Below are 27,913 nucleotides of genomic sequence, written 5' to 3'. Positions count from 1 at the left end.
AATAATTAATAAATAAAATGTTTAGATTTCCAAAAATAAGACGATTATTTAAGTAAGTATTTTTATTATTTCTCGTACAAAACAATACTAATAAGTACAAAAATCTTATTTACCTAAATTAGAAATGTACACATAGTTCACACATACATTTGGCTCGGAATGTAATGGAGTCATACATACAAATTTCCATGTCACTTTTTTTCAATTTGCTATTTTAAATATAGTACAATATCATACAGAACATCTTAAATTTCGAAATAAATAGATAGATACATACATACATATACAGAAAAAAAACAAAAAGAAAGGACATAAAAGAGGTAACATAATTTTTCGTGCGTATGCCACAGTAACACAAAATGGTCACGAATTAGTTCATTGCTTTGCCCTCAAAAGAGCAAAACATTGATACTTTGTTGCAGCCAAAAACCAATATGAGCATTCATCTATAAATAATAATTATCTCTGAATATATGATCAGCGCCATCTAGTTTTAAAATAAGCAGAATTTGTACACATTGATTCTAGACAACTGATAGAAATACTTAAATAATTTTTTTTTTGTTAATACTCTATCTATATAAAAATTGCACATAGAAAACATCCAAATCAATACGAACAGTATTGTGCGGGGTCGAATCTGCGACCATCGAAAGATGAGGCAGTGTGCTAAACCACTGCATTATCTACCTACATACAGGAGAATAATATATTTTTAAGAAAAATATCATATTTTGCAGTAACTAAAAAAAAATCAAACGCATAATAAATAAAAAAAAAATAATCGAACATAAAAAAAAAAAACATTTAAAAAATACTTGATTGAAAATAGAACTTTGTTTTTTTTTAATTAATCGATATATGTAATTTATATTTGACTTGCATTCTGAATTTGACATGGATTTCTGACACTCCATTTTCTAATTTGTACATATTAAATCAAGCCATACAATTTATATCAAGGCATTTGACGTTAGGGCATCGACAGTTTTGTTCTTTGCTCACAAAATAAACTATCACAATTTAGTCTATGGTAGCTTCTTGGCAGTAATTTTATCAATGGTATCCGGGCGGTCCGTACGCTGTCGAAGGTTTATATCCAGAATTGCCATTGTGGAAACCAGTCAAAGACCCACTGAAGTCATTGGGAGCGTTGTAATTGTAACCTGGAATCATACCAACACAGACTGTAATCCCTGATGGACTTTTTTTAATGGGTGATAATGGAATAGTAACCCTACCTGCGCTATCGGTATACACCGGCGGGGCACCAGTGAAGGATGATAGGTGAGGATGAAACAGGTCAGTTAGCCCATCGTGACGAATTCAACCAGAATTGTTCACGTTGATTTCCAGGGGGAACTACGTGGAGGTCGACCTAATAGGGCATATTGCTAACAATGGGGCTGTCAAACTCCATTGCTAACAATCCCTTTCCCCCTTCCCTGATGGAGTAGTCAGAGGGATGGGACATAGGAGAAGAGGGGGGGAGGGTTATCTGAGAGAAGCTCCACAGTACCCATGCATCAGTACAAGGTCAGATTTTTTATCCAAGTTAAAATGACAAACAAGCAATTCGCCTGATCGAAAGTAGTACCCGTCGCCTATAGACATGAACAGTACCATGAACATAACAGAGTATACTGTGACAGTATAGTGGAGTATAATATAATAGTAAAAAAACAATAAGCATTCTATTTGAGGACTGTGTTATTTTTTTATACCTTGAGTATTGTGAGACGGCTCGGGGTATCTTGCCTCGCCTTCGTACCGGACGTCAGCGTGGAAACCGGTCTTCCAGTCGGCATGGTATGTCACTGGAAATAGTCATTTCACTCTTAGAAGTATTTATTTTATTACACACTCCTTCTCCGTCCGTCCTCAAGTTACACTGTGGTATGAGAAGCCTGGCATCGAACAACTGAGAGGACTACTCCGGATATCCAGACTCGAGTCAATTCAGAACAGTTCGTTTCCTAAATTGGCTCGACCGGGAACTGTACTCGTTGTAGAATCAATAAGAATCATAGACATTATTTGCCGTGTGGTCCCGGCATAGAATAGGCCACCCCTTCCTTTCCCGTGGGGGTCGTAAAAGACAACTAAGGGAGGGCGAGGGATAGGCAACAGCGTCCCTCTTAAAACACCTCCAAAACCTAGCTACAGTTGACAATCCGCCTGCTAAGCGTGGCAACTACTGGCAAAACCCCCTAAAGAGGAGGCTTATGTTCAGCAGTGAACAGTTAAAGGCCGATATGATGACGACGATGATAGACGTATTTAGAGAGGCGGATGGGTACGCCGTGCCCATCCCACAATTGTTTGATGCCCATCCCAAAAGAAACTTCTTGATCTGGAACTTTTAGCTATAGGTAAAAATGTTTGATAGCACATATAGGTTCTTATAAGGGATGAGAATGTTAAAGACATACATACCGATCTGAGTGCGTCCATCAGGCAGCTGGACCCTGTACTCTCCTCGGACCACATTCCCGTCAGAGGTCTCCCGTCTGTCGTAATCGTTACCCGATTGAGCGTCCTTCACTGAATACCCGAACTCATAGGATTTGGGCTGGAAATTAATAGATAATAAAAATTGAATGTAATCATTAAATCTTGGAAAATTGGAAAAAAAATTAACACATCTAATTTAAACTTACTTTATTTTGAAAGACACAGATGTTATTTTGAAAGATCAAATCTATTTTATTGGTGGGAAGGAATTGTTAGTAATAGGGAGGTTAGTCCCCATTGCTATCAATATACCTTATCAGGTCGACCTCCACGCGGTTCCCCCTGGAAACCATCGTGACAAATTTATTGTTAAATTCGTCACGATGGGCTAACTGACCTGCCTTTTCATCCTCACCTATCACCCCTCACTGGTGCCCCGCCAGCGTACACCGTTAGCGCAGGCGGGGTTACCATTCCATTATCATCTATAAAAAAAATGTATTTTATTTGGAAATTTTAAGTTCATTTTTTCATATTAATAAAATTAAGAATCCCAAAGGTAGGATTATGCAGTAAAAATATTTTCAAATAGATAATTATTGAAAAAAATAGCAAAATCCACACAATAAATGTAATGGGGAGATTAGTCACCATTGCCAGAAATATACTCTATCGGATTGATCGCCATACGTTTACCCTTGAAATACACTATGGTTATTTTCTGACCAATTGACTTGACTGCATTCAATGTTCAATGTAAATAGAAATAAAAATCTTGGATTCCATCAGTAATGGTAATTTACTGGGTACAGAGACATAACACCTGAGTCCTCAGGAATGGCAACGCATGGGGGGTACCATGGGCGACACAGTATACTCTGTTATGTCCATGGTACTGTTCATATCTATATGCGACGGTTACCTCTTTCGATCAGGCGAGCCGTCAGCTTATTTGCCGTTCTAATTTTCACATATATAAAATTAATTGAATGTCTTGTAAAATGAAGTTCTAATGCTAGATGTTGCTAATTTATAAATGCTTATAAAATTTATATTAGGTACTATGTTATAAGTATAGTTAATTGTTTTAAAACAACATTGATAACCTATGACAGCATCCACATAGCGGGAACAGGACAGAAAATCTGTAGAGTCGATATTTTTATCTAATATGAATAAATATAGAATAGAATAAAAACCTTCCATATCTAGTTATAAAGTAATAACATATTTTATTAACCGCCGTGTAGGCCACCCCTTCATTTCCCATAGGTCTCGTAAGAGACGACTAAGGGAAACAAGGAATAGGTAGCATCGTCCCTTTTAAGACATCTTACTGCATAACTGCGTTTGCCAAATTTAAAATATATTTCAAAAATTGTATAATTATTATTCCATACATATGAAAACTTAACGAGTAAAAAATTTATTATTTTTTTTTTATTAATTTTTAATAATTTATATTAAGAAAATATGATTAATTTTTATTTTATATTTTTGCTACATACATTTCATTGTATACAGACGCCATCTGTTGATAGTGGTAGTAATGAATGAGAGCAATAGATCGAATCTGCTAAATTTATTAACTTTCTATAAAAAAAATACTGACTCTTATTTTAAAAGCAATTGCAATAGTAAACATTAAAATAGAAATTGATGAAAATAGCAAAATATAAGTTAAAAATGAAATCAACTAACTTCCAATGGTATTTACGAAGAATTACGAACGAAACATGAGAACCTTAAAGAAAAATGCTTTTATTATGTAACTTGTAAAAGCAAAGAAGCTGACGGCCTACCTGATGGAAAGAAGTACTCATTACCTTTGCATACATAAACAATCTGCATGTATGTGTATGTTAGTGCATGAATAAACTCATCACCTTCTAGAAAAACTAGAAATGCATCAGACATACGGGACTCCGATGTAATTTTTACTAGTCTTCATAAACAACAGTGATCAAGTGATTACTGTTGTCTATGAAGATCGACCATCTAAGATAAGACCATCGGGAGCGCCACAAGCTTATTTTCCACAATACAGTAAAAGCTCTTTATTCGAGGGGTATACGTTCCGCAAATATACCGCGAATACAGAAAATATAGAAAACCGAACCATTTACACAGCGGCAATAACATTTGACAACATACTTTAGGCATAGTTGTAATAAGATCTGTTTTACTTTTTTATTAGTCCATTTGCCGACACGTTTACAAAGGATACCTAATCCTTTTTAATAATATGCACCGATTAGATCCGCAAATACAGAAATTTTTAGCCGCGAATATAGGAATTGGGTCGTATTTTTTTAAACCGTGAATAGTGAAAACGCGATTGAAGGAAGCGTGAATAAAGAATTTCAACTGTATAGATAAAAAAATAATTAAAGAACTCTCAACAAGCGAATACTCCATTCATTAATTCGTCGAAAACTTGGTACATTATCAAGTCGATTCGTATGTTTATTATTTTAGTTTTCCAAAGGCTACCGTTAGACGCGGTAAGTTGATATTTAATTATAAATACATAGATTTTTTATATGTTATCTATAAAATTAACTAGCTCTCACAAAGTTCACACGTGATTCTTGATTGTTTCATAGTTTTTTTTTTTTTTTTAATAGATTTGCATTCAGTATTTTTTGGCTAACAAATTATCACTAATTTCCAGATTTCGTCTACATCTATACTATGTTTTTCTTTTCCATTCGACTCTCTTTACTCTTCTCTTTCTGACATTATCATCTTCCAAACAATCCATCCATCTATTTATAGGCCTTCCTCTATCCCTGTGATCATCCAAATTCATATGTTTCATATAATATTATTGTAATTCATCTTTTGAATTCACATTTTTTTCATACAATTTGGAATAACAAATATATTTATGTGACTGCTAACAGCCACCAATCACGAACGTCACAGAATATCAATGCCATTGTTATACTTCCATTGTACATAAAAAATACAGAAATTGAATTTTAAATATTATAATTGAGCCATTTTCTTTGAAAGCTGTATAAGACCATTGTGACAAAAACTTGTGCATGATAAAAAAGAATACCAATTTCCTATGAACTTTTTATTTATAAAGTTTTTCCAAATAGTATAATAACATAGATATTGTATCTATATTTCTCAAACTATTCAAGTGCCAACCCTTAAATATCCCCCTATAAAATAAAATACACTTACACCACTTTTAAAGTAAACTACTCATTTACAGTACTACTTGTTTATCGTAAATAGAAATAGTTTTATTTCAGCGTAAACATATTTCCTTGTATTATAAAAAAAAAAAAAACTTTACAATTATCATGATCACGTGTTTCTTTGCACATGCCTAATTATTTATAAATAGGTATCTGTCTTGTACAAATGACGATTGAATTTTTTTTAGGACTTTATTAAATGCGATGGCATTCACAGACTTTGCCCTTGTTATTTAGGATCCACGCAATATTTATGATGTATTACAAATTGTTCCATTTAACTTGTTTTAACCGATTTACAAAGGGCGTAAGTTCTCAATACGCCTTAATTTTTTCTGGAGTTACATATTTAATACTGTTATAAATATTTAGTAATTCTTGAAGTTTAAAAGTTTTTAATTAGTTACACAATTTGTCATTAATCTTTTAATCGTATTTATTTACTAACTTTACAATTTATTAATTTCCAGTTCACAATGGAACTCACTTTCCTACTTTGCATACTGGTTATCGTGCAAGCAGGCGTTATAAAGGAAAAAGAGTCTTGCGAAGGCGTCATAATCAACGAAATATACCATGACGTTGAAGTCTTGAAGAGTGAACTGGACAGACCATATTTATTAGCTATAGATCGCAGCACTAACACATTATACTTTAGCTTCAGTGAATCAAAAGAAGACGATGTCTTCAAATCAGCAAGACTGGACCTTAATACAAAGCAATATAGCACAATTGACGATGTGAGCAATGGTTTCGCTCAAACAGTAGACGAAAAAACTCATGAGGTATACATAGGAGGCAACGATGGTTTATACAAATACGATCCAGCTTCAAATAAAGCCGAGTTCATCGGTGAAAGGGGAACAGATATTTGGACTATTTTCTATAAGGACGTTTTGTATTATTCAGTGTTTCCATCTCAGTTCTTATACACGTTCTCAAATGGCGAATCATCAAGATTTCCAGACTTACAAGACACAAAAGTGGATCATTTTATAATTGACAATGAAAACATCATGTTTTTTACAAATGCTACAGGACTGTACAGTCAAGAGAAAGGTACTAACACAGCAACTTTGTACCAAGACTTACCAGAGAATGGAGCGAGAGGGATGACTCTAGATGTAAACGGTAACGTTCATGTTTGTTATCAAGATGGTATATTTAGGGTGGATAAAGAAGAATCCAAATTAGATAAACTTGTGGAATTAGACGACGCATTCGGCGTTGCGTTTGATAAGGACAATAATATTATATATGCAGATGCAACGAGTGTAGTGCGATTAAAACCGAACAAAAATAAAACTTGTTAGATACGATATGTGTGATACATAATCCACCTTCTCAGTCTAGTATCCTTAATGCTGAGGCTCATTAAGTGGTTGCATGAGTTGCTCTGTCCTTGTCCATATTCTTCGCCAAACATTATGATCTCATGATCCTGCATCAATTAGATCTTTTATTGCAAAATTACAAAACCTATTGAAGTATGTGTATCAGTTGTCTAGTCCAATAATACAAGCTTTACTTAGTTTGGCACTAGATGACGTTGTATAATGTGTCTAATATTATTAATTTAATTACCCATGTATTTCATAATTTTTGGTCGGGTCACTTTAAGAAACGGTTTCATTTCAACCGGTTAGCAACTGAATATTCTGCCGGGATCTATATGGGTAGGTGTTACTTCTAGATGAATTAACACTGGTAAGATTACAGAGTTAGTAATGCAATTTATGTGCAAAATGCTTTTATACAATTTCAAATTTCAAACAAGCTGAGGGCTGACTTGATGGAAAACAATAACCGTCGTCTATAGACATGAACACCAGAGAATACATTATAATATAAATGAATCTCACACGTTGCCATTGCTCAGAATTAGAGTGTTATACCTCCGTATCCAATAGTTTTATATTTCATTCTTCAAATCATGTAAGCATAACTGATAAACAGCAAAAACACTTTGCACAAAGTCTCCCTCTGGTAAGTCATTGTATTAGATTTGTTTATAAATACTATAATTAAGTGACAAAGATGGAAAATATTAGCCTATAAATATGAATAGCAACAGTGACATCACAGAATACACCGTGCTAATCATAGTACCCTTTATATATTACCATATTATGGCACTATATTCCATCATATTCAATCTTACCTTATCATTATATACTGTCATATACAATATCAAATCTTTAAACCGAAATTTAGCAATGCAAAAATAACTGCTTCATGGCAGAAATACGAGTGGGACAGAGTTGTCCAAGCAGACAATTTTTTATGAAATCTCATGCCTCAAATAAGAAATAATATTCTTGAAGTTAATTTGTTCATATACGATAATCTAGTGACCTCTAAAGTAGTTTGTCTCAATGTCACACTACATCATAGAGATGAACAATAAAATAGAACTTAAATAAGATATACTGTTAACCTTATTGATATGAAGCAAAAAGTTTAAAATTGAATAGAATAAAACAAAACTCACTGCGCGCAGATAATACATAGTAATGACATGTGTGACAGACACGATCAAAACATCAATTAAATTGAACGCGATTCAGTTGTAAACGTGTTGTAACGCGCTCAACTTGTTTATACCAAGAACGAAATGTCTAATGCTATAAAAAATGTACTGCTCATAATATTGATAAGTGTCGAAGTCAAACTGGAATTATATATAACTGATAGTCCAATAGAAAGGATCGGGGGAAGGTTTTACAAAAAAGAATTACTAACAAATGAATTCGTCGCACCTAAAGAGTTATCATACGACTCGTCGAGTAGAAATTTATTTTTCATGTATATGGACGATGTAATACAGAATTCTGGTAGAGCTTTCATAAATGTAGTCACAAAAGAGGCGGTGAAAATTAAAGGAATAGAAAGGAACAAAGCTACAGCAGTCGATCCCGATACGGGTGAAGTTTACTTTGGATCAGATAATGGACTTTATAAATATGACCCAATAGATAAGAAAGCTGTAAACGTAGGTTTGTATAATGTGAACATAATGAAGATTGTAATTAGAAATAATGAAATGTATTTAATTGATGCAAACAATCATAAACTGTATAAAGTGTACGACGAAGGAGCGAGAACTGTTTCAATTGCAAATTACAAAACCGTGATGAATTTTGATGTGGACAGTTTTGGAAATGTGCACTTCGTTACTATGTGCGGGTTATTTTGTGCAGTTAAAAGGAGCGAGGTAGTGAAGAATAAAGATTTGCCTACAGCGTACCATTTTATAGTTGGGGAAGATAAGACTTATGCTATTTACGATGACGGACTTTATAATATTGATTGTCTCAATGGCACCGCAGAGAGGGTTGCCGATCTTCACTTCGATCCCAGGAGTATAATATTCGGTGATTACGGTGATGTATTTTATACGGAGGATGATAACATATTTATGTTAAAACCTATACGCTCTTATCTATTGTACAGGAAGAAGTATTCATAATTAACAAGGACAAATTAAAACTGTACATTGTAGATAAACCGAGATATTTATTAAATAAATTATTGTCAATAATATTTTGTTTATAATGATAAAAATATTAGTAATTACAACTCAAAGTCATCATGATTCAGGGTCGGCAATGTACGGGTATAGTCTATGGCGTGGCAAGTCTGCATGTTGAGTTCCCGAGCATGTATCGGAAAAGGCCCAGACGACATTTGTACATAGGAAATCGTCATCATCATCATTACCATCTTCCTATCCATATCCCACTTTTTCACTTCCATTATTTTCTATTCCAAGTCGTTCCGAATTCACTCTCATTCTGGCCATATTATCTTTCCATCCATGTATTTTTAAGTCTTCTTCTACCCTTAAAGCTGTCCACATTCATACTTAATACTATTTTTAAAATATGCTCCTCATTCCTGCTCATGATGTGGCCATCTATTATAGCAGGAAATATTTCAAAAATGTATATGAGTAAAGAGTAAAAAAAGTGTTTTGACTCCTTCACATTTAGACCCTAAATGTGAAGAAGCCAAAATATTTTTTTTTTTGTTATTGTCTTAATGTCTGTATGTTTCAGTATCACGTAATTACATCAATTTTGATGCAGTTTTTACAGCTGTATCGGTCTGAAGGTTTAGCTTAAAATCTGGCATGTTTTATCTTAAAACGCTATCTAGAGATGGTCTGTCACATTGATCTTCCTACTACCAAAATTCTGGGGGGAAGGAATTGTGAGTAATGCGGACTACCAGTCCCACAGCAATATACCCTGTCAAGTCGACCCTGTCAGCTCTCCACTGGAATCCATCGTGCTAAATTCCAGGTGTATTCATCACGGTGGGCTAACCTTACCTGCCTTTTCATTTTTACCTATCATCACTCACAAGTGCCCCGCCAGCGTTTACTGGTAGCGCAGGCTGGGTTACCATCTCATTACCATCCATTAAAAAAATTACCAAGATCCACGCACGTAGAAAGTTTTTTTTTACAACGCAGGGGGCAAACGAGCATGCGGCTCACCTGATGGTAAGTGACTACCGCCGCCCATGGTCACCCACAACACCTACGACATTGCAGGTATGCAGGTATGCCGGCCTTTTAAAAAGGAATATGCTCTTTTCTTGAAGGTTATGTTGTCGTATCTGTTCGGAAATACTGCTGCTGGAAGTTGATTCCAAGTAGTAAGTTGCAGACAAAAGTTTAGCTTAAATAAATAAATCACTCACAATTTCATTATCGTGGTTGTGTCCATGTGAGTTTCCATGCCCATGGTCATATGAGTCTGAACCGGAGCCGAAGGAGCTGGGCGGCAAGTAATTATTGCTGGGCGCACTAAAACCTGGAATTGGTAAAAATTGTCCACCAATATTAGGCTCTTTACACAGTGATCGCAGCGTTACATACATTGGGGCTGATTCTGAAACGACCTTACTCTAAACCTATCTCCATTATTCAAATTTCATTTTGATATAATTGCGTAACCTTAATTCTAAAGACCTATATGAACAAAATTTCTAATATATTTAAGTCAAAATTATTATAAATTTTAGTTTACGACTTAAGTAGCCACTTGCTTAAGTGTCTTTCACCAGAGGGAGACTTTGTATAAAAGTCGTTTGCTGCACCTCTGTCCCATTCGTGTTTCAACCGTAAAACAGTTGTGTTTGCATGGCTGTGTTTCGGTTTGAAGGGTGCAATATAGCGTGAATTTACAGGGTACAGAGGAATAACACCTGAGTCCTCAGGAATGGCAACGCATGGGTAGGTATCACAGGCGAAACAGTATACTCTGTTATGTCCATGGTACTGCTCATGTCTATAGACGACGATTACCACTTTCCATCAAGTGCGCCATCAGCTTGTTTGCCATTCTAAGTGTCCTAAAAAAAGCTTGCTGGCGGCAAATATGTATATCTGGGGGGAAAGAGATTGTTAGTAATGGAGACTGAGAATCCCATTACTAGCAATATACCCAACCAGGTCGACCTCCTCGTAGTTCCCCCTGGAAACTATCATGGTTAATTCCTGATGAATTCATCATGATGGGCTAACTGACCTGTTTTCATTCTCATCGATCACCCTTCACTGGTGCTCCGCCAGCGTATCCCGTTAGCGCAGGCGGAGTTACCCTACCATTTTCACCCATAAAAAAATATGTATATCTATCAATGCACCAGAGGACGCCATCCTCGAGTAATGGTACAAACCTGTATTGGGTGGGATGTAACTGTTGCTTGGTGCGTTATAGTGGTTGGTTTGGTAGTTGTTCCGCGGCGGCTGGTAGTTGTACCCCACAGGAGGCTCGCAGCTCACCATCGCAGCCAGTACGGCGACACTGAGGACCTGGAAATGTAAAACAAATAAATTGCACCTAGAGTTATATACAATTAGATCAATAATGGTGTGTGTGAACATCATAACCGTGATCTCGCTTTGATCGTTCAAAGGGGATCAGATTATTTGTAATGGCGGCCCATTGTTAGCATTATACCCTGACTGGCCGGTCGACCCCCACACAGTAACCATTGAATACCATCGAGGTAGATTTGAGTTGATTGTTTGTTATAAAATATAAGAAATGTAAACCAATATTTCAAATATGAGGTATCTAAACTCAGTACTTTTAACTGCGCATCGATAGTCAAGATGGCCATACGATTTTATAAATATAAAAAGTGACGTATCGTAAGAGACAACTAAGGGCACTTAATGATCGAGGGATGGGCAGCAGCGTCCCTCTTAAAATATCACCAAAAGCCTAACTGCATTTGCCAACCCGCTTACCAAGCGTGGCAAATACTGGCAAAAGCCCCTTTATGAAGAAAACCTATGTTCAGCAGTGGCTAGTTAATTGGTATTATCATTTTTCCACAAAACTGCAATAGATTTTTTATCTTCTTAAAATTTGTATGAGACCAAAATAGGAGTCCCTATCTAAGCCTATTCCATAAAAAAAATCAATAAAATCGGTTTATAATTGAAAACACGAATGGATGGAGACGGTATGTCGCATTTTTTTATTTATACTATTGTATGCGTGGATGGACATGTTATACGCACACTAACACACGTGCCAGGGGGGAAAGGGATTGTTAGTAATGAAGACTGAGAATCCCATTGCTAGCAATATACCCAACCAGGTCGACCTCCTCGCGGTTCCCCCTGGAAACTATCATGATTAATTCCTGATGAATTCATCATGATGGGCTAACTGGCCTGTTTTCATTCTCATCTATCACCCTTCACTGGTGCTCCGCCAGCGTATCCCGTTAGCGCAGGCGGGGTTACCATACCATTTTCACTCATAAAAAAAAAAAAAAAAAACACACGTGCCAGCCCTAATATTGCAAGAGTCCATTGGCCACAGTGACCGTTTACTATCAGACGGGCTGTATGTTTGTTTGCCACTTTAGTGGTATAAAAAAAAACCATAAGTTATAAAAATCGAGTGTATGTACCTATAAGTTGTGTTAGTGGAACACAATGGAATTTATTTTAAAATAAACTCTGATTATAATAGATGATAAGTCGTCACTTGTACAAAGTTTTATTGTACAATAAAGAATAAATAAATAAATCAAGGGCTTCTATTTGCCCGCCGGATGATGTGTGGGCGGGCGAGATAGGTGCCTCGGGGCGTACCCCATTACCCCGGCTTCTACTCCGGAGGCGACAACCTCCGGGTCGCTGTATTTGCAGCCGGCATACACTGTTGGCCTGTGTATGCCGGCGTGGTGTCAATAAATAAGTGCGTTTATATATATAATATTAATAGTAAGGTTCCAGCTGGCGCTGTAATTGTCCAAGTAAAAACAAGAGGGTACAATGCCATGAACACAAAAGTGGACGGTAGAATAAGACAAGAGCGCCTACCCAAACAGGCCGAGCACATATTTACAAAGTTGTTATTAACAGGACCTTCTAATATTCAGGAGAAGGGATTATTAGCAGTAATGCGGACTACTAGTCCCATTGCTAGCGATATTCCCTGTCAGGTCGACCTCCACGCGGTTCCCGTTGGAAACCATCGTGCTGAATTCCAGGTGTATTCATCACGATAGGCCAACTGATCTGCCATTTCATTCTCACCTATCATCCCTCACTAATGGGTCCCCACCAGTGAGGGATGATAGGGACCAAAGGGATTATTAGTAAAAAAGTTTAACAGGCCCATTGCTAGCAATACACCTTATCAGGTCGACCTCCACGCGGTTTCCCCTAGAAACCATAGTGATTACATTTTGTTCAATTGGTCACTATGGGCCAACTGACCTGTCTTTATCTCCACCTATCATCCTTCACTAGTACCCCGTCAGCATATACCGATAGCGCAGGCGGGGTTACCATTCCATTATCATCCATTAAAAAACTTGCTACCACTCATACAGTAGCGAAAATCCAAAAATACGGCATACCACTTTCATCCATTCATGACTTCGATTGATAAAGAGATAAAGCCCGCTTGGTCTAAGTCCGCTTCGATAGATAATTTTCCATTGAACTAAATCAGCTATTTAGGAATCAGCTTGAGAATCAGGTGTCATTTGACCAGTTCCTTGTTGTTATCTCATACGATTATGTTGTTATGGCGTCATTTCCCACGTGTAATGAATGGAGGCATTCCCATGGGTTATGTACTGGTTTGCAATAGCATATTATGCTCTAGCTGCCAACTAAATACCGGCTCGTACCACTTGACCTATCTAGATAAGAGTGATGCCTAAACAACTTGGATGATGTACTTCGTGGTGCAATATGTAAAACATTTGAAGTAAATTGACGATCTTGGCCGTGTGCCACATTTTTAGCAAGACTAGAATATGGGGTTCTTTAAACAGGATGTATTAAGCTTTCTTTAGGGTTGACAACGCGCACGTGTCACCCCTAGTGTTGCAGGCGGCCATAGGCTACAATGACCGTTTACCATCAGACAGGCTGTATGCTTGCTTGACATCTTTGTAGTTTAAAAAAAATTGTATTCACTCAATTATTCATTCATTAGTTTATCCATACAATAAAATAAAAAAATAAATAATAATACTTTTACTAATTTGTATTTATTTTTTTATAACCAGGCAACCAACACTTGATAGCACAACCAAGGACACCCAGATTCGAATCAATCCAGAAAATTTCGTTTAGATAGATAGATAGATAATTTATTTGCATTACTTACAGCACACAAATTACGACATACATATACAAAAAAATAAAGCGAGATAACATAAATGATAAAAAAAAATACACAAAGCTAAATACAATTTTCATTTGTGAGTGTGCCATAGCAATACAAAATGGCCACAACTCAGTTTATTGCTTCGCCCTCAAAAGAGCAAAGCACTGATATTCTGTTGCGGCCAAAGGGAATAGGGTAACAATAAAACAATACTACCAGATTATCCGTACAATAAAAAGATAGATATACAGTAAACAGACAGATATTCTGTTTACTAAGTTGACCGGACCAGGAATCGAACCCGGTACATCATCAACGCAAAATAACATTACGTATGCGAAACGCGGCACCACTTACGAGTATTGTATGGCTGTAGCCCACTCATACGTAAACGATATATCTCCTTTGGAAAACACACTCTATATCCTGAGGAGATAGAAAACCTCGCTACAAAAAGCATCTTAAAATTCCTGTCACTGATAGAAATTAGCAGCGAACTTGAAAAAAAAGGGCGAGCACAAAAGATTGTGGAAAGGTCGTAGTGTCACAGGCTTTTCTGTCTGAAAAAAGCCAGTCTTTCAACAGTAATAAATAATAGTATCCAATGATGTCCTAAAATTGATTAAGGTACGATGGGACTGACGTGCCTAAAAGGACAAAAGTCCCTAAACAAATAAAGATAACAAAAAAAAATAAATATACGATACAGTGTCAACCCAAGCGTACTTTTAATTTACAAATTATGAACTTTCACTTGCATTCAATTAACAAAATGGTTCCAAGCCCATTGTTCCACGGTAGCGCCATTGTTATGACAGATATAATCACTTAGTTTGTTTTCGTGCCTCCATTTTGAAATTATAATATTAACATCTGTTCTTAATTATATGTATATATACATATTTGGTTAACTATTTGATTAATCACCATCGTCATATCAGACGTTAACTGTCCCCTAATCAATATAGGCATCTGCCATAGACTACCATAAGAAATGACGCCAAACTAACCTGCATCCATTAGGGAGAAGAGATTGTTAGTAACAAGGAGGTTAGACCCCATTGTTATCAATATACCCTATCAGGTCAACCTCCACGCGGTTTCCCCTAGAAACCATAGTGACTAATTTATCGTTGAATTCGTCACATTGGGCTAACTGACCTGCCTTTCATTCAACCAGAGAGAGACTTTATACAAAAGTCAATTGCTTGGGTACCTCTGCCCCTTCGTGTTTCAACCGTAAAGCTGTTATGTTTGCATGGCTGTATTTCGGTCTGAAGGGTGGGATACGGCGTGAATTTACAGAGTACAGAGGAATAACACCTGCGTCCTCAGGAATGGCAACGCATGGGGGGTATCATGGGCGAAACAGTATACTGTGTTATGTCCATGGCACTGCTCATGTGTATAGGCGACGGTTACCACTTTCCGTCAGGTGGGCCGTCAGCTTGTTTGCCATTCTAAGTTGTATGAAAAAAATATCCCTCAATGGTGCCCTGCTAATGAATACCGATAGTGTAGGTGAGGTTACCATTCCATTATCATTCATTAAAAAAAACCTGCATCCACTGACAGTAAGTCAGTTATTTTAATAATCTAATTTATCCGGCTATTTTATATACCCAATACGATATTATTATGTATATTTATATTATTATATGTATTACATCTCCCATATCTAGAAGTAATAAAAATTTTCATTGTATCTCCCACCAACTTGTTTATAATTACTCCTCTCCATCCAAAGGTTGCCTGGAAGAGATCGCTCTTAGCGATAAGGTCGCCCATTGTTTTCTCACTGTGATTATTTCTTGTAATTGTTTATATTTATAATAAGTTTACTATTGTAATCTTTTGGAGGAAACAATAAAGAGTATCTATCTATCTATCTATCTATTAAGTACATTAATTAAAGCGAGATGTTGTGATGAAAAGAGCTGTATGGCCCCTGAAGAAGTCTTCCGAATGAAGTCGAAACAGTTGTCGGAAACTACAAAAGCACAGTGAGTTCATTAATTTCCCATGAATTATGTATGTAGATATCAAATAAAAGATGAACATAAGTTTAAAAAAAAATAACAATAATAAAATAATATAAGTATATTATTTTATTATTGTTATTTCTTTTTTAAATTACTTGTATTTATTAACTATAAAAAAGTAGGATGAGATTCTCAAATCGTTAATTTTTTTATCCAAAATTAGAATTCATTTATTTGCATAAGGTACATTTTTATAGTAACATCAGAAGAAAATTATAGTCCAATCTTGTTTTGCCACACTATAGGCGTGCAATATTAAAATTTATTATAGTATACGAGGTCTGTCCGGAAAGTTCGTATAAAAGTGTTCTGGAATGTGAGAAAGAGGAGTGGGGAGGCCAGGTAAGCGCAGGACCCCTTCCTTATGTCCCTAACAATGCTTCAGTTCTGGTCTGACCGCCGTGCGGTGCGAACTGGCTTGTCACGCCATCTGTGAAGTTACCTCTTAACGAAACCCCGTCGGCATGGAGCCCGCTTCCGTTGAAGAGCAGCGCGTCGTAATCAAGTTTCTCTCGAAACTCGGCAAGAATGGCCGTGAAATTTTTGCCGATCTCAGAACAGTTTATGGGGATGATGCTGTGAAGGAACCAACCGTCCACAAGTGGCTAAAAAGATTCAGAGAGGGCCGAGACAATGTTGATTGTTTTTTTCGATGTTCGGGGGATTGTCCATCAAGAATTCGTCCCTCCAGGCCAGACAGTTGATGGAAAATTCTACGTCGATGTGCTCAGACGCCTCAAAGCTCGTGTGGCACGAGTTCGTCCAGAATTGGCGCGAGAGGGGCGTTGGATTCTTCACCACGACAATGCCCCTGCCCACACCTCTCTTGTTGTCCGTGAGTTTTTGAGTAAAAATTCCATTACGGTGACCGAACACCCCCCCTATTCGCCGGATTTGGCCCCGTGTGACTTCTTCTTGTTCCCAAAAACCAAATTGGTACTTCGGGGGCGGCATTTGGGGGACATAAATGAGATAAAAAAAGCTACGACGGGGCAGCTGAGAAACCTACAACCAGAGGACTTTCAAGGAGCCTTCTCACAGTGGAAACGGCGTTGGCACAAGTGCATTATGTCACAGGGGGAGTACTTTGAAGGGGATAAAATTGATTTACCTGAATAATTGTAAAATAAAATTTTTAAAAAACTTTTATACGTACTTTCCGGACAAACCTCGTACTCTATTACAGTACACTCTGTTATGTCCATGTTACTGCTCATGTCTATAGGCGACGGTTACCACTTTCCGTCAGGTGGGCCGTCAGCTTGTTTGCCATTCTAAGTTGTAAAAAAAAATCTCAACAGAATCACACATAAGTACATATAGCAATAATATTTTGTCACTTTTTGTATACTTAATATTATTTTTTTATACAACTTAGAATGGCAAACAAGCTGACGGCTCACCTGATGGAAAGTGGTAACTGTCATCTATCGTATAGACATGAGCAGTACCATGGACATAATAGAGTAGGTATACTGTTTCGCCCTTGATTTCTCCCATGCATTGCTGATTTCTGACGACTCAGGTGTTATTCCTCTGTACCCTGTAAAACTGCCATATCCCACCCTTCAAACCGCAATGCAGCCATACAAACACAACTGCTTCACAGTAGAAACACGAATGGGACAGAGGTGTCCAAGCAAACGACTTTTGTACACAGTCTCCCTCTGGTAATGATAATTATAGTAATATTTAATAAATTATATAATTAAAGGTTACAACCAAAACATTTCACCAGTTCAAAAACATATTTCTTAAATTAACCCTTCCCGGAGTCGAACCCGTAACCATATTTATGCAAAGCCACGTATCTACCACTCCACCATAAGGTCATGAAATCATCATACAAACAAAAAGGCTAATCTTTTATCGATCCAATTCGACTTTCAAGGGCTGTATTTGCAACTTCTGCAATCGTGTATGGAATCATGTAATTATTACACAATTATTATTATCTTCCACGACCTTCGGTCGAGCCCTTCCATGCAGCCGCTATAACAATTTAAACTCTATTACTATTCAATTTAAAGTTAATTTGCAATGTAAAATCACGCTATTTGGATCACAATAGGACGCGAATGGAAATGGTAACAGATTTGAAATAGCTATATTTGTGTTGTAAACTTTAGTTTACATGGCGATCAATTAGATTTTAATGCATCACTTGCGCAATGGAAAATGAATTATCGGAATGACGATGTTGATGGTTGAGGCGTATTTAAGGGGGTACCTGGTGGCCAGTGCCCAAACCAGAATTGTTTGGTGCCCATCCCAGGATGTGATCGGAGATTTTATCTACACTAGTGGAAAAAATTAAGGGATCAGCAAAAAATTACAAATTTTTTGAGGTTTTTCATGTAGCTGTATTTCCTTTAAAAATGGTCGTATTGGAATTTTAAAAAAAGGATTTTAAAGCTCAAAGTTTCTAGTTTTGAGATCTTATGATGAAGTTATCCTTTAACTTTTTAAAAATTCGATCGTATAAAACAAAAAAACGGCTAGATGGATTGAATCGAAACTTTGTGGGGTTTTTGTGGGCATATTGAACTGTAAAAGGCACACTCAACATTACTGGTTTTCTGGGAGCTTTGCAAAAAAAGCAAATTAAAGCTGAATGAACATGTTATCCGATCCATATAGTGGTTAAGTTAGAAAAAATTTTTTCAAGTTCGTAGACTAAAAAAAAGAATCAAAAAAATTTTGGAAATATTTTCCCCCGCCGGGCGGGGGAAGGGATTGTTAGTAAGAAAGTCTACAGTTAGGCAATGGGTCAGTACCCATTGCCAGCAATACACCCTATCAGGTTGACCTGCACGCGGTTTAGTTATTATATTCTTTATTCCACTTGAACAAAATATACAGCGATTAATTTAACAACTTGTTAGCAAGGGTGAGCTTATCTTCAAAAGAGATCTTTTCCAGACCACCCAATGCAGTTAGAGAGAAGAGTCTATCTATCTATCTAAATAATTCTATTCTAGTGAAAGTAATTTGCAACTGCATGTGACGCTGCCCTAAATGCATAAATTCAGCAGCTACACAACTCTCAAGCTATATTAATATGCATCTTTATTCACGTAGGTGTGATGTTGCGTCATTAGTTCGCGGATGGAGCCTAACATTACCTTTGTATTCACGAGTGGACTAACTAGTAATACAGACAGATAACTCCCTATTGTATCTACAATCCGTTTCAATGCAACTTCATGATATTTTTTTTTATACTACTTAGAATAGCAAACAAGCTGACGGCCCACCTGATGGAAAGTGGTAACCGTCGCCTATAGACATGAGCAGTACCATGGACATAACAGAGTATACTGTTTCGACCATGATACCCCCCATGTGTTGCCATTCCTGAGGACTCAGGTGTTATTACTCTGTACCCGGTAACTTCACGCCATATCCCACCCTTCAAACCGAAACACAGCCATGCAAACACAACTGCTTCACGGTAGAAACACGAATGGGACAGAGGTATCCAAGCAATCGACTTTTGTACAAAGTCTCCCTCTGGTAACTTTATGAGAATGTAAACAAATTAATAATTAACCGGACTATAAAACAGTTTGCTTATGTCCAGTCATCGTCATCATATCAGCCTTTAACTGTCCAGTAGTTGTCACGCTTGGCAAGCGGATTGGCAACCGCAGTTAGACTTTAGAGATGCTTTAAGAGGGACTGTTACGGGGCGGGTCAGATGAGACTTTTTAAAAAGAAAATTATTTTAATTAACACGAGTCTTTGTTATAAAAATTAGTAAAGCGTCTTGTTCGTCTGAGGTTCAAATCCGCTCTGAATTAAAACATATCGAAAAATCGCTGGAAATGGATGGTATGACGCATACATTATTATTAACAGCTGACTGTTTCGAAAATGCAGTTCAGCACTTTTAAATTCGTATGTTGTACATAGCCACGGCTATATAACAGGACGCTGCCGCTCGTCCTCTCTTAATCGCCTCTTATGACGCACCCGGGAAAGGAAAGCATTGGCGAGACCACACGGCCATGTTGGTCTAACGTCCAGTACAAATTAAAAATCGATTGATTGATGTTTCGATTTGTCACTTATTTCATTCTTTTTTATAATAATTTTGCATATCTTTGTGTACCTTTTTATTAAAATCTTTCTAAAATCCTACCTTACCCAATTTTACCTTACCTTAATCAATTGTAGGACATCATTGGATATATTTTAACAAAATATAATCAAATACAAAAGACACCACCAAATCAAGTAATATGAATGAAAGGAATGTCGTGAATGTGAAAAAAAAATCTATGGTCCGATGCAGTCCTCAAGGCAGGTAGATCTACATTAAAACCTACATCCAACCATATCATACACCAGCTTCGCGTCGTCGCACGAGGGGTCTGCTTAAATGGCATGAAACATTCCTATATATTATTTTTATTAATGCGGAAAATTCTTCATCAAGTCCTGTAATGTTAATACAATAAAGTGTTAAATAAAATAAAAAATAAAATGCTCGTTGAACACGAATAAAAAAGTCCATTGGAACAAAGAAGTGCTATCATTTTTACGATCCATCGCCAATTCACATGGTTACACAGTACAAAACCACAATGTAGGTATTATAATAAACTTTACATTGTACTATTATTATTAATAATATTTCGCAAGTGGAGCACTCGGCTACCATTAGTATTGGCAATTATTTATTAACCAACATTGTGATCTGGTGGTAGTATAATTGGACGTGGCGTAATTCTGCGGTCAATGTCAGGCGTGAGGGGCTAATCCCAGCCAGTTAATACACTTTCCTCCATGACAGAGCGTCGTTTAAAAAAATTTCATCGTAAACAATGTGAAGTGAATTTTTATAAACAATTTACAATATTTACATGAATAAGTTAATTTACAGCATCTTTAAATACTAAACTAACTTTGTTAAATATAACTTTAACAAAAATATTCACAGAGTACAGATTTACAGGGTACAGAGGAATAACACCTGGGTCCTAAGGAATGATAACGCATGGGGGGTATTATGGACGGAACAGTATACTTCTGTTATGTTCATAGTACTGCTATATCTATAAACGACGCTAAGCACTTTCCGTCAAGTGGGTCGTCAGCTCGTTTGCCATTCTAAGTTGCATAAAAAAACTCATTAAATGAAATGGAATTATAATAAAAATAATGAAATGAGTGACAACCTAAGCCAACAAATAAAATATTAGATAAATAATTGTCCTTTAATAATAAATTGGTTCCGTATATTTAATAAAAAAAATGTAAAAAATATTTAATCCGGCTCGAAGGACCATATTCGGGACTATGATGGATTTCCCAGTTTCGTCCGTCAAATATACAATTGTTTGTTATAAGACAATTACTTATTTAATATTCCTCCCTCCATCCCAACAAGATCCCTCGTATAAATTTTTCTTAAATACCTCCCCATCTACAGACATGGTATAGTTACAATTTTATTATATTAGTAAGTGTATCTATTTAGTAAATGTAAACGTATGAATATTACGAAACTGTCATGGGCTCTCTTAATTTGGTATCGTGTATGCGTGACCAGCCAGGTATGCCTAGTATAATTTGGAACAATCAACCGCTTATGCAACCGTACGCGTACCAACCGTGACATTGCATATTATTATATGATCGCGGAGTAATCAGATCATCTAATGACATTATAATATATAGAGATGACACCATATTTAATACAAATAACTAGTCTACATCTCTATTAATATTATCAAAGTGAAAGTGAGTCTGTTTATTTATTACTGTTTTTTTTTATACCACTGAGGTGGCGAACAAGCATACGGCCCACCTGATGGTAAGCAGTTACCGTAGCCTATGAACGCCTATACTACCAGGGGTATTTCGCGCGCGATGCCAACCTTAAAGAAACCTCTTTACCCCCCATTTTGAAGAACCCCATACTGTAGTCTCTTGGGAAAACCTCAATCCATAACCTGAGTGTCCGTGGGAAAAAACATATCTGAATCCGCGCTGTACGCGACCATTTAGGCTATAGGATATGAGGATGAACTCCCTGTCGATGGCGAGTCGTACGATGATAGAAAGTGGCCGTGGGCATCATATTGAATAATTCCTCTGAGCATAATTCGTTATACAAGCGGTAGAATATGCAAAATGAGGCAAAATCTCTCCTAAAACTTAAGGGTTCGATACCGCTTGTAAGCCTGGGATCATCGACAATTCTCATAGCTCGTCGTTGCAACGAGTCGAAGAGTTAGTTAGTGAGTTATGAGAAAAAGTCCTAAAAAAAATACAACCGAATTGAATGGCTTCTTCTTTTTAAAGTTGGTTGTAAACTGAACATATTCTCCAAAGAAAAACAATTACAATTTAGTATTTTCACCAATGCTCCCCTTTCCATGCAGGCATTTGATAAATAAATCGTAAAGCAGTTGTTTGCATGGCTGTGTTTCGGTTTGAAGGGTGGGATATGGCAGTAAATTTACAGGGTACAGAGGAATAATACCTGAGTCCTCAGGAATGGCAACGCAAGGGGGGTATCATGAGCGAAACAGTATACTCTGTTATGTCCATGGTACTGCTCATGTCTATAGGCGACGGTTACCAATTTCTATCAGGTGGGCTGTCAACTTGTTTGTCATTCTAAGTTGTATAAAAAAACGCATTGCGTTAGGAGTAAATTGTACCAAAAAAAATTAACTAACTAAATAGGATAAGTTAAAGTATTACTAAATCTTTACTAATATTGTAAACTAGGAAGTAAGTTTGTTTGTTACCTCACAGCGTCTTAACAATTTAACCAATCGTCGTGAAATTTAGAATACACGTGTTATATGGAATGGAACAAATGTTATAATGAATGAATGAATGTTATAGGTTACGGTAACCGCTTACCATCAGGTGGGCCATGTGTTTGTTAGAAAAAAATGAAGGACGTAGTTTCCGTTTTGTCCCAGTCAATGAATATACTCCGATCATGCAGACAAAGTAACAGGTAAAAGTTAGTAATTATATAAATAATTTATTTTTAACAAATAAAAATAATTTACCTTAATATGAATCATCTCGATGACTTATTGTATCCTGTAAAAAGAAAGAAAACAGTTCAATACTAGGTTTTTTTATACAACTTAGAATGGCAAACAAGCTGACGGCCCACCTGATGGAAAGTGGTAACCGTAGCCTATAGACATGAGCAGTACCATAGACATAACAGAGTATACTGTTTCGCCCACGATATCCCCCATGCGTTATAATACCTAGCAAGGTATAACAAGAATTAGTTTAAAATTAACATTTTAAACTTTAGCGTTGTTCACACATATTTCAAATACACAATAGAGATTTAACGCGATGTAAACACATTTACAGGTAAATGGTACCTACATACCTGCTTCTTTATTATATTATATTTTAAAATAATAAGAATTGATTGGGGTACCATAAATAGTATTTTTAATGAATGATAATAGAATGGTAACCCCGCCTGCGCTAATGTTATACGCTGGCGGGGCACCAGTGAGGGACGAAAGCAGGTAAGTTGGCCCATCGTGATGAACACACCTGAGATTCAGCACGGTGGTTTCCAGCAGGGCCCACGTGGAGATCGGCCTGACAGGGTATATTGCTAGCAATGCGACCGGTAGTCTACATTACTAACAGTTTTAAATTTATAAGAATACCTATATATTTTATTTGCAATATCTACATATATATTGGCCCAATAACGAATATGTTAAATACCTATTATCTAATATATGTACAAATGAATAACCTGATTGAAATTAATACAAATATCCGACTTGTGTATGAGATTCGGAAATGAATAATGATTGGCATCAATAGATAGATAGATAGATAGATAGATAGATAAACACTTTATTTGAACCATTTATGATACATGTAAATTAACAAATGAGTTTACACAGACTTTGTACAAAAGTCGATTGCTTGAGTACCTCTGTCTCATTTGTGTTTCAACCGTGAAGCAGTTGTGTTTGCATGACTGTGTTTCGGTTTGAAGGGTGGGATATGGCGTGAATTTACTGGGTACAGAGGAATAACACCTGAGTCCTCAGGAATGGCAACGCATGGGGGGTACCATGGGCGAAACAGTATACTCTGTTATGTCCATAGTACTGCTCATGTGTATAGGCGACGGTTACCACTTTCCATCAGGTGGGCCGTCAGCTTGTTTGCCATTCTAAGTTGTATAAAAAAAAAATGATTATTTACACTTTTTTAAACAAAAGATAAATGTAAAATCAGTATAGAGAGGAACTCAATATATAAATATTAGTACGATACCGATATCATATATTCGATAGTTTCTGCGTGAAAGACTAACAAACAACCATCTATCCTTACAAGCTTTCGCATTTATAACACCCATAGAATTTTCCCTGTATGACTATAAATTCGCAAACATAAAAGTATCGTATTGTTAATTAGTTGTCTAGTAACCATAGTATAAAACTTTGCTTAGCTTATTAATAGATGGCGCTGAGTAATATGTGTATGTATTCAATCAAAAAAAAAAATATAGGAAACAGACTAATTTGTATTTCTTACTAATATTAAAAATGTAAAAGTGGATTTGTTTGTTACCTCTCGACGCCATTTGTCATTTTTCTAATACACATAGTATATAAAATGGTAAAAAATATAGACTAAGCTAAAAAGTAAACTGTTAGTAATGGGGAGTATCGGCCCCATTGCTAACAATATACGCTGTTAAGTCGACCTCCACACGGTCACACCTAGAAACTAGTGTGGTTGGTACCTGGTCAATTCATCACGATGGACCAACTCTGATCTGATCTTCACTTATCTTCCCTCACTGGTGCCCCAGCGTATCCCAATAACACAGGCCTCGTTACCATTCCATTATTACCCATAAAAACTCTATCCTAAAAGTCCATCGCGTCTCCATCCAACATTATCAGCACATAGATCAAACAGTCCACAATTGTGGACGATTTTCTCACGCGAGGAAAGTCCATGATACAATGGTGATGAGGTAACATGAAAATTGTATGTTGGTTAATTAACAGCACTTAATTTGCATGTACTTATGTCTCACGGGATTAACAGCTGGTGTAATAAGGTATGTACCAGATGTTTACGTCTAGCACTGTCGTATGAGAGAGATAAATGTCGTATGAAAGTGTTAATATTTGTTATGCTAGACTTCACATTTTAACCGATTTAGAAAAGGGAACATTTGAATTACATGCGTGATTCTTATGTTTTGAAAATGTTTTTAATGTGTACTGTCGGGGGGAAAGGGATTGTTAGTAATGGAGACTGAGAATCACATTGCTAGCAATATACCCAACCAGATCGACTTCCTCGCGGTTTCCCCTGGAAACTGTCATGGTTAATTCCTGATGAATTCATCATGATGGGCTAACTGGTCTGTTTTCATTCTCATCTATCACCCTTCACTGGTGCTCCACCAGCGTATCCCATTAGCGCAGGCGGGGTTACCATACCATTTTCACTCATCAAAAAAATTTGTGTTTTTATAATGGATGATAATGGAATGGTAACCTCGCCTGCGCTAACACTATACGCTGACGGGGCACCATGATAGGTGAGAATCAAAAGACCAGTTAGGCCATCGTGATGAACACATCTAGAATTCAGCACGATGGTTTTCAGGGAGGACCACGTGTAGGTCTACCTGACAGGGTACATCGCTAGCAATGGGACTAGTAATCCGCATTACTAACAAACCCTTTCCCCCTAACTCCGTCAGTTGTAAATCGATTTGGAAAATTATTTTTTTACCTGAAAGGATATACTCACTAATTAGATAAAATATTATTAAAATCGGCTCAGTAGTTTAGTTTTTAAATTAAAATAAATTATTTTGTCACAATAGAAGTCGATTTTTTTACCCCCATTCATATCATAAACGTGAAAATTTGTATAATTGAATGGATGGATGGATATTACTATTTCACGCAAAAACTATTGATATTTTATTGTATTGTAAAATCTTTATTGTACACAATTCAAATTAAGCACTGATACACTCTGTCCCATTCGTGTTTCAACCGTGAAGCAGCTGTGTTTGCATGGCTGTGTTTCGGTTGGAAGGGTGGAATATGGCGTGAATTTACAGGGTACAGAGGAATAACACCTGAGTCCTCAGGAATGGCAACGCATGGGGGGTATCATGGGCGAAACAGTATACTCTGTTATGTCCATGGTACTGCCATGTCTATAGGCGACGGTTACCACTTTCCATGAGGTGGGCCGTCAGCTTGTTTGCCATTATAGGTTGCATAAAAAAAATAATAATAATGGAGCTTAAATAAATTCAAGTTCATATTATCTGATTAAATTTTTATCTAAGTAGGTACAGGTGAAATCGAAGTCACTAGCATCCTACCAATAAATCTGAATATTTTTTTCCTATGCAACAAGGGTTTTTTTAATGTGTGATAATGGTATGATAAGGGGTTACGGGACGGGGGTCTGCGCTATCGGTATACACTGGCGGGGCATCAGTCAGGGGTGAAAATGAAAAGGCCGGCCAATTAGCGCATCATGATGAATACACCAGGAATTCAGCACAATGGTTTCCAGGAGGAACCACGTGGAAGTCGACATTATAGTGTATATTGCTAGCAATGGCAGTGATAGTTATATATATACACACACACACACACATATATATACATACATACATAGTGTGTGTGTATATATATATATATATATATATATATATACTAACTTGTAATGTATTTATAATAATATTTGCTCATTTAGTTTTTTTTAATTGTTCAGTTAGAATACATTGTCGATTTTCCAACAGAAAAATCGACAATGTATTCTAACTAAGCTAAATAACTAACCAATCTAAAAAAAAGTAGTAAAAGTTTTCATGTGCCTACCTTTTATAAGAATATCAAGCAATAATTTAATAGTTGAGAACCTGTTTTGAAGATACTTTTTTTTAATTATATAATTTGTACTATATATTTAATAAGTTTATATTATTATATAAATGGTTTATAAATATTTAAAAAAATTGAATAAAATTTAATATATATGTGGTAATTAACACATTAGCTTTTCCCAGACAAATTAAGCTAAAAAGTAGCTAGTATCCTATTATTATTATTTTCTAATTGTAATATGTAAATAAAGTAATTATTATGTAGATCAATAATAATAGTTCAATAAAAAAATAAGTACCTTAGATAAGTACTTATTTAATAATATAGCTTGTACTTTACTAATATGCTAAGAAAATATAAGAATAATAAATTTATATCTTTTATTAATTAATCTGTAACATATACATACAATGGGATAATTTTAATATAAAATATTATTTGAAATCACTGACTTAGCCTAAGACTAAAGTAATAGTTTAATAATAAATACACATGAAATAAAACAAACCTCTTTCTAAACAAAAAGTTCACACAAAACTTTTTTTTTCTGTTGAAAAAAAAAAACACCGCCAACTATTTTCGAACACACGAAATTTGCGCGCGCAAATTCGTTCGGAAACCGCAAACGAACTGCTCCAGTTTTACCA

General features: G+C 36.2%; 3 protein-coding genes across 3 annotated transcripts; 2 read left to right on the top strand and 1 right to left on the bottom strand.

Annotated features, from left to right (window-relative positions):
* Positions 1–77: 77 nt before the first annotated feature.
* On the bottom strand, positions 78–27,913 carry LOC113513922 (pro-resilin-like). Its single transcript, XM_052892005.1, has 7 exons — positions 27,775–27,913; positions 23,406–23,439; positions 11,358–11,493; positions 10,377–10,489; positions 2,437–2,572; positions 1,725–1,817; positions 78–1,166 (listed from the first exon to the last, which is right to left on the bottom strand). Exons 2-7 carry the CDS (start codon positions 23,418–23,420, stop codon positions 1,057–1,059), a joined length of 603 nt encoding a protein of 200 aa, XP_052747965.1. The 5' UTR covers positions 23,421–23,439; positions 27,775–27,913; the 3' UTR covers positions 78–1,056.
* LOC113509351 (ommochrome-binding protein-like) lies at positions 4,904–6,988 on the top strand. Its single transcript, XM_026892676.3, has 2 exons — positions 4,904–4,958; positions 6,140–6,988. The coding sequence occupies exons 1-2, from the start codon at positions 4,917–4,919 to the stop codon at positions 6,980–6,982; spliced, it is 885 nt and encodes a 294-aa protein (XP_026748477.3). The 5' UTR covers positions 4,904–4,916; the 3' UTR covers positions 6,983–6,988.
* On the top strand, positions 7,004–9,210 carry LOC113509367 (uncharacterized). Its single transcript, XM_026892688.3, has one exon. The coding sequence runs from the start codon at positions 8,284–8,286 to the stop codon at positions 9,136–9,138; it is 855 nt and encodes a 284-aa protein (XP_026748489.2). The 5' UTR covers positions 7,004–8,283; the 3' UTR covers positions 9,139–9,210.

The sequence above is a fragment of the Galleria mellonella genome, unplaced genomic scaffold (genome assembly GCF_026898425.1).
Source record: "Galleria mellonella isolate WM207_F2 unplaced genomic scaffold, CSIRO_AGI_GalMel_v1 utg146, whole genome shotgun sequence".
NCBI classification, from domain to species: domain Eukaryota; kingdom Metazoa; phylum Arthropoda; class Insecta; order Lepidoptera; family Pyralidae; genus Galleria; species Galleria mellonella.
Note: the sequence above shows the minus strand (reverse complement) of the source record. Positions and strands in the feature narration are given on the sequence as shown.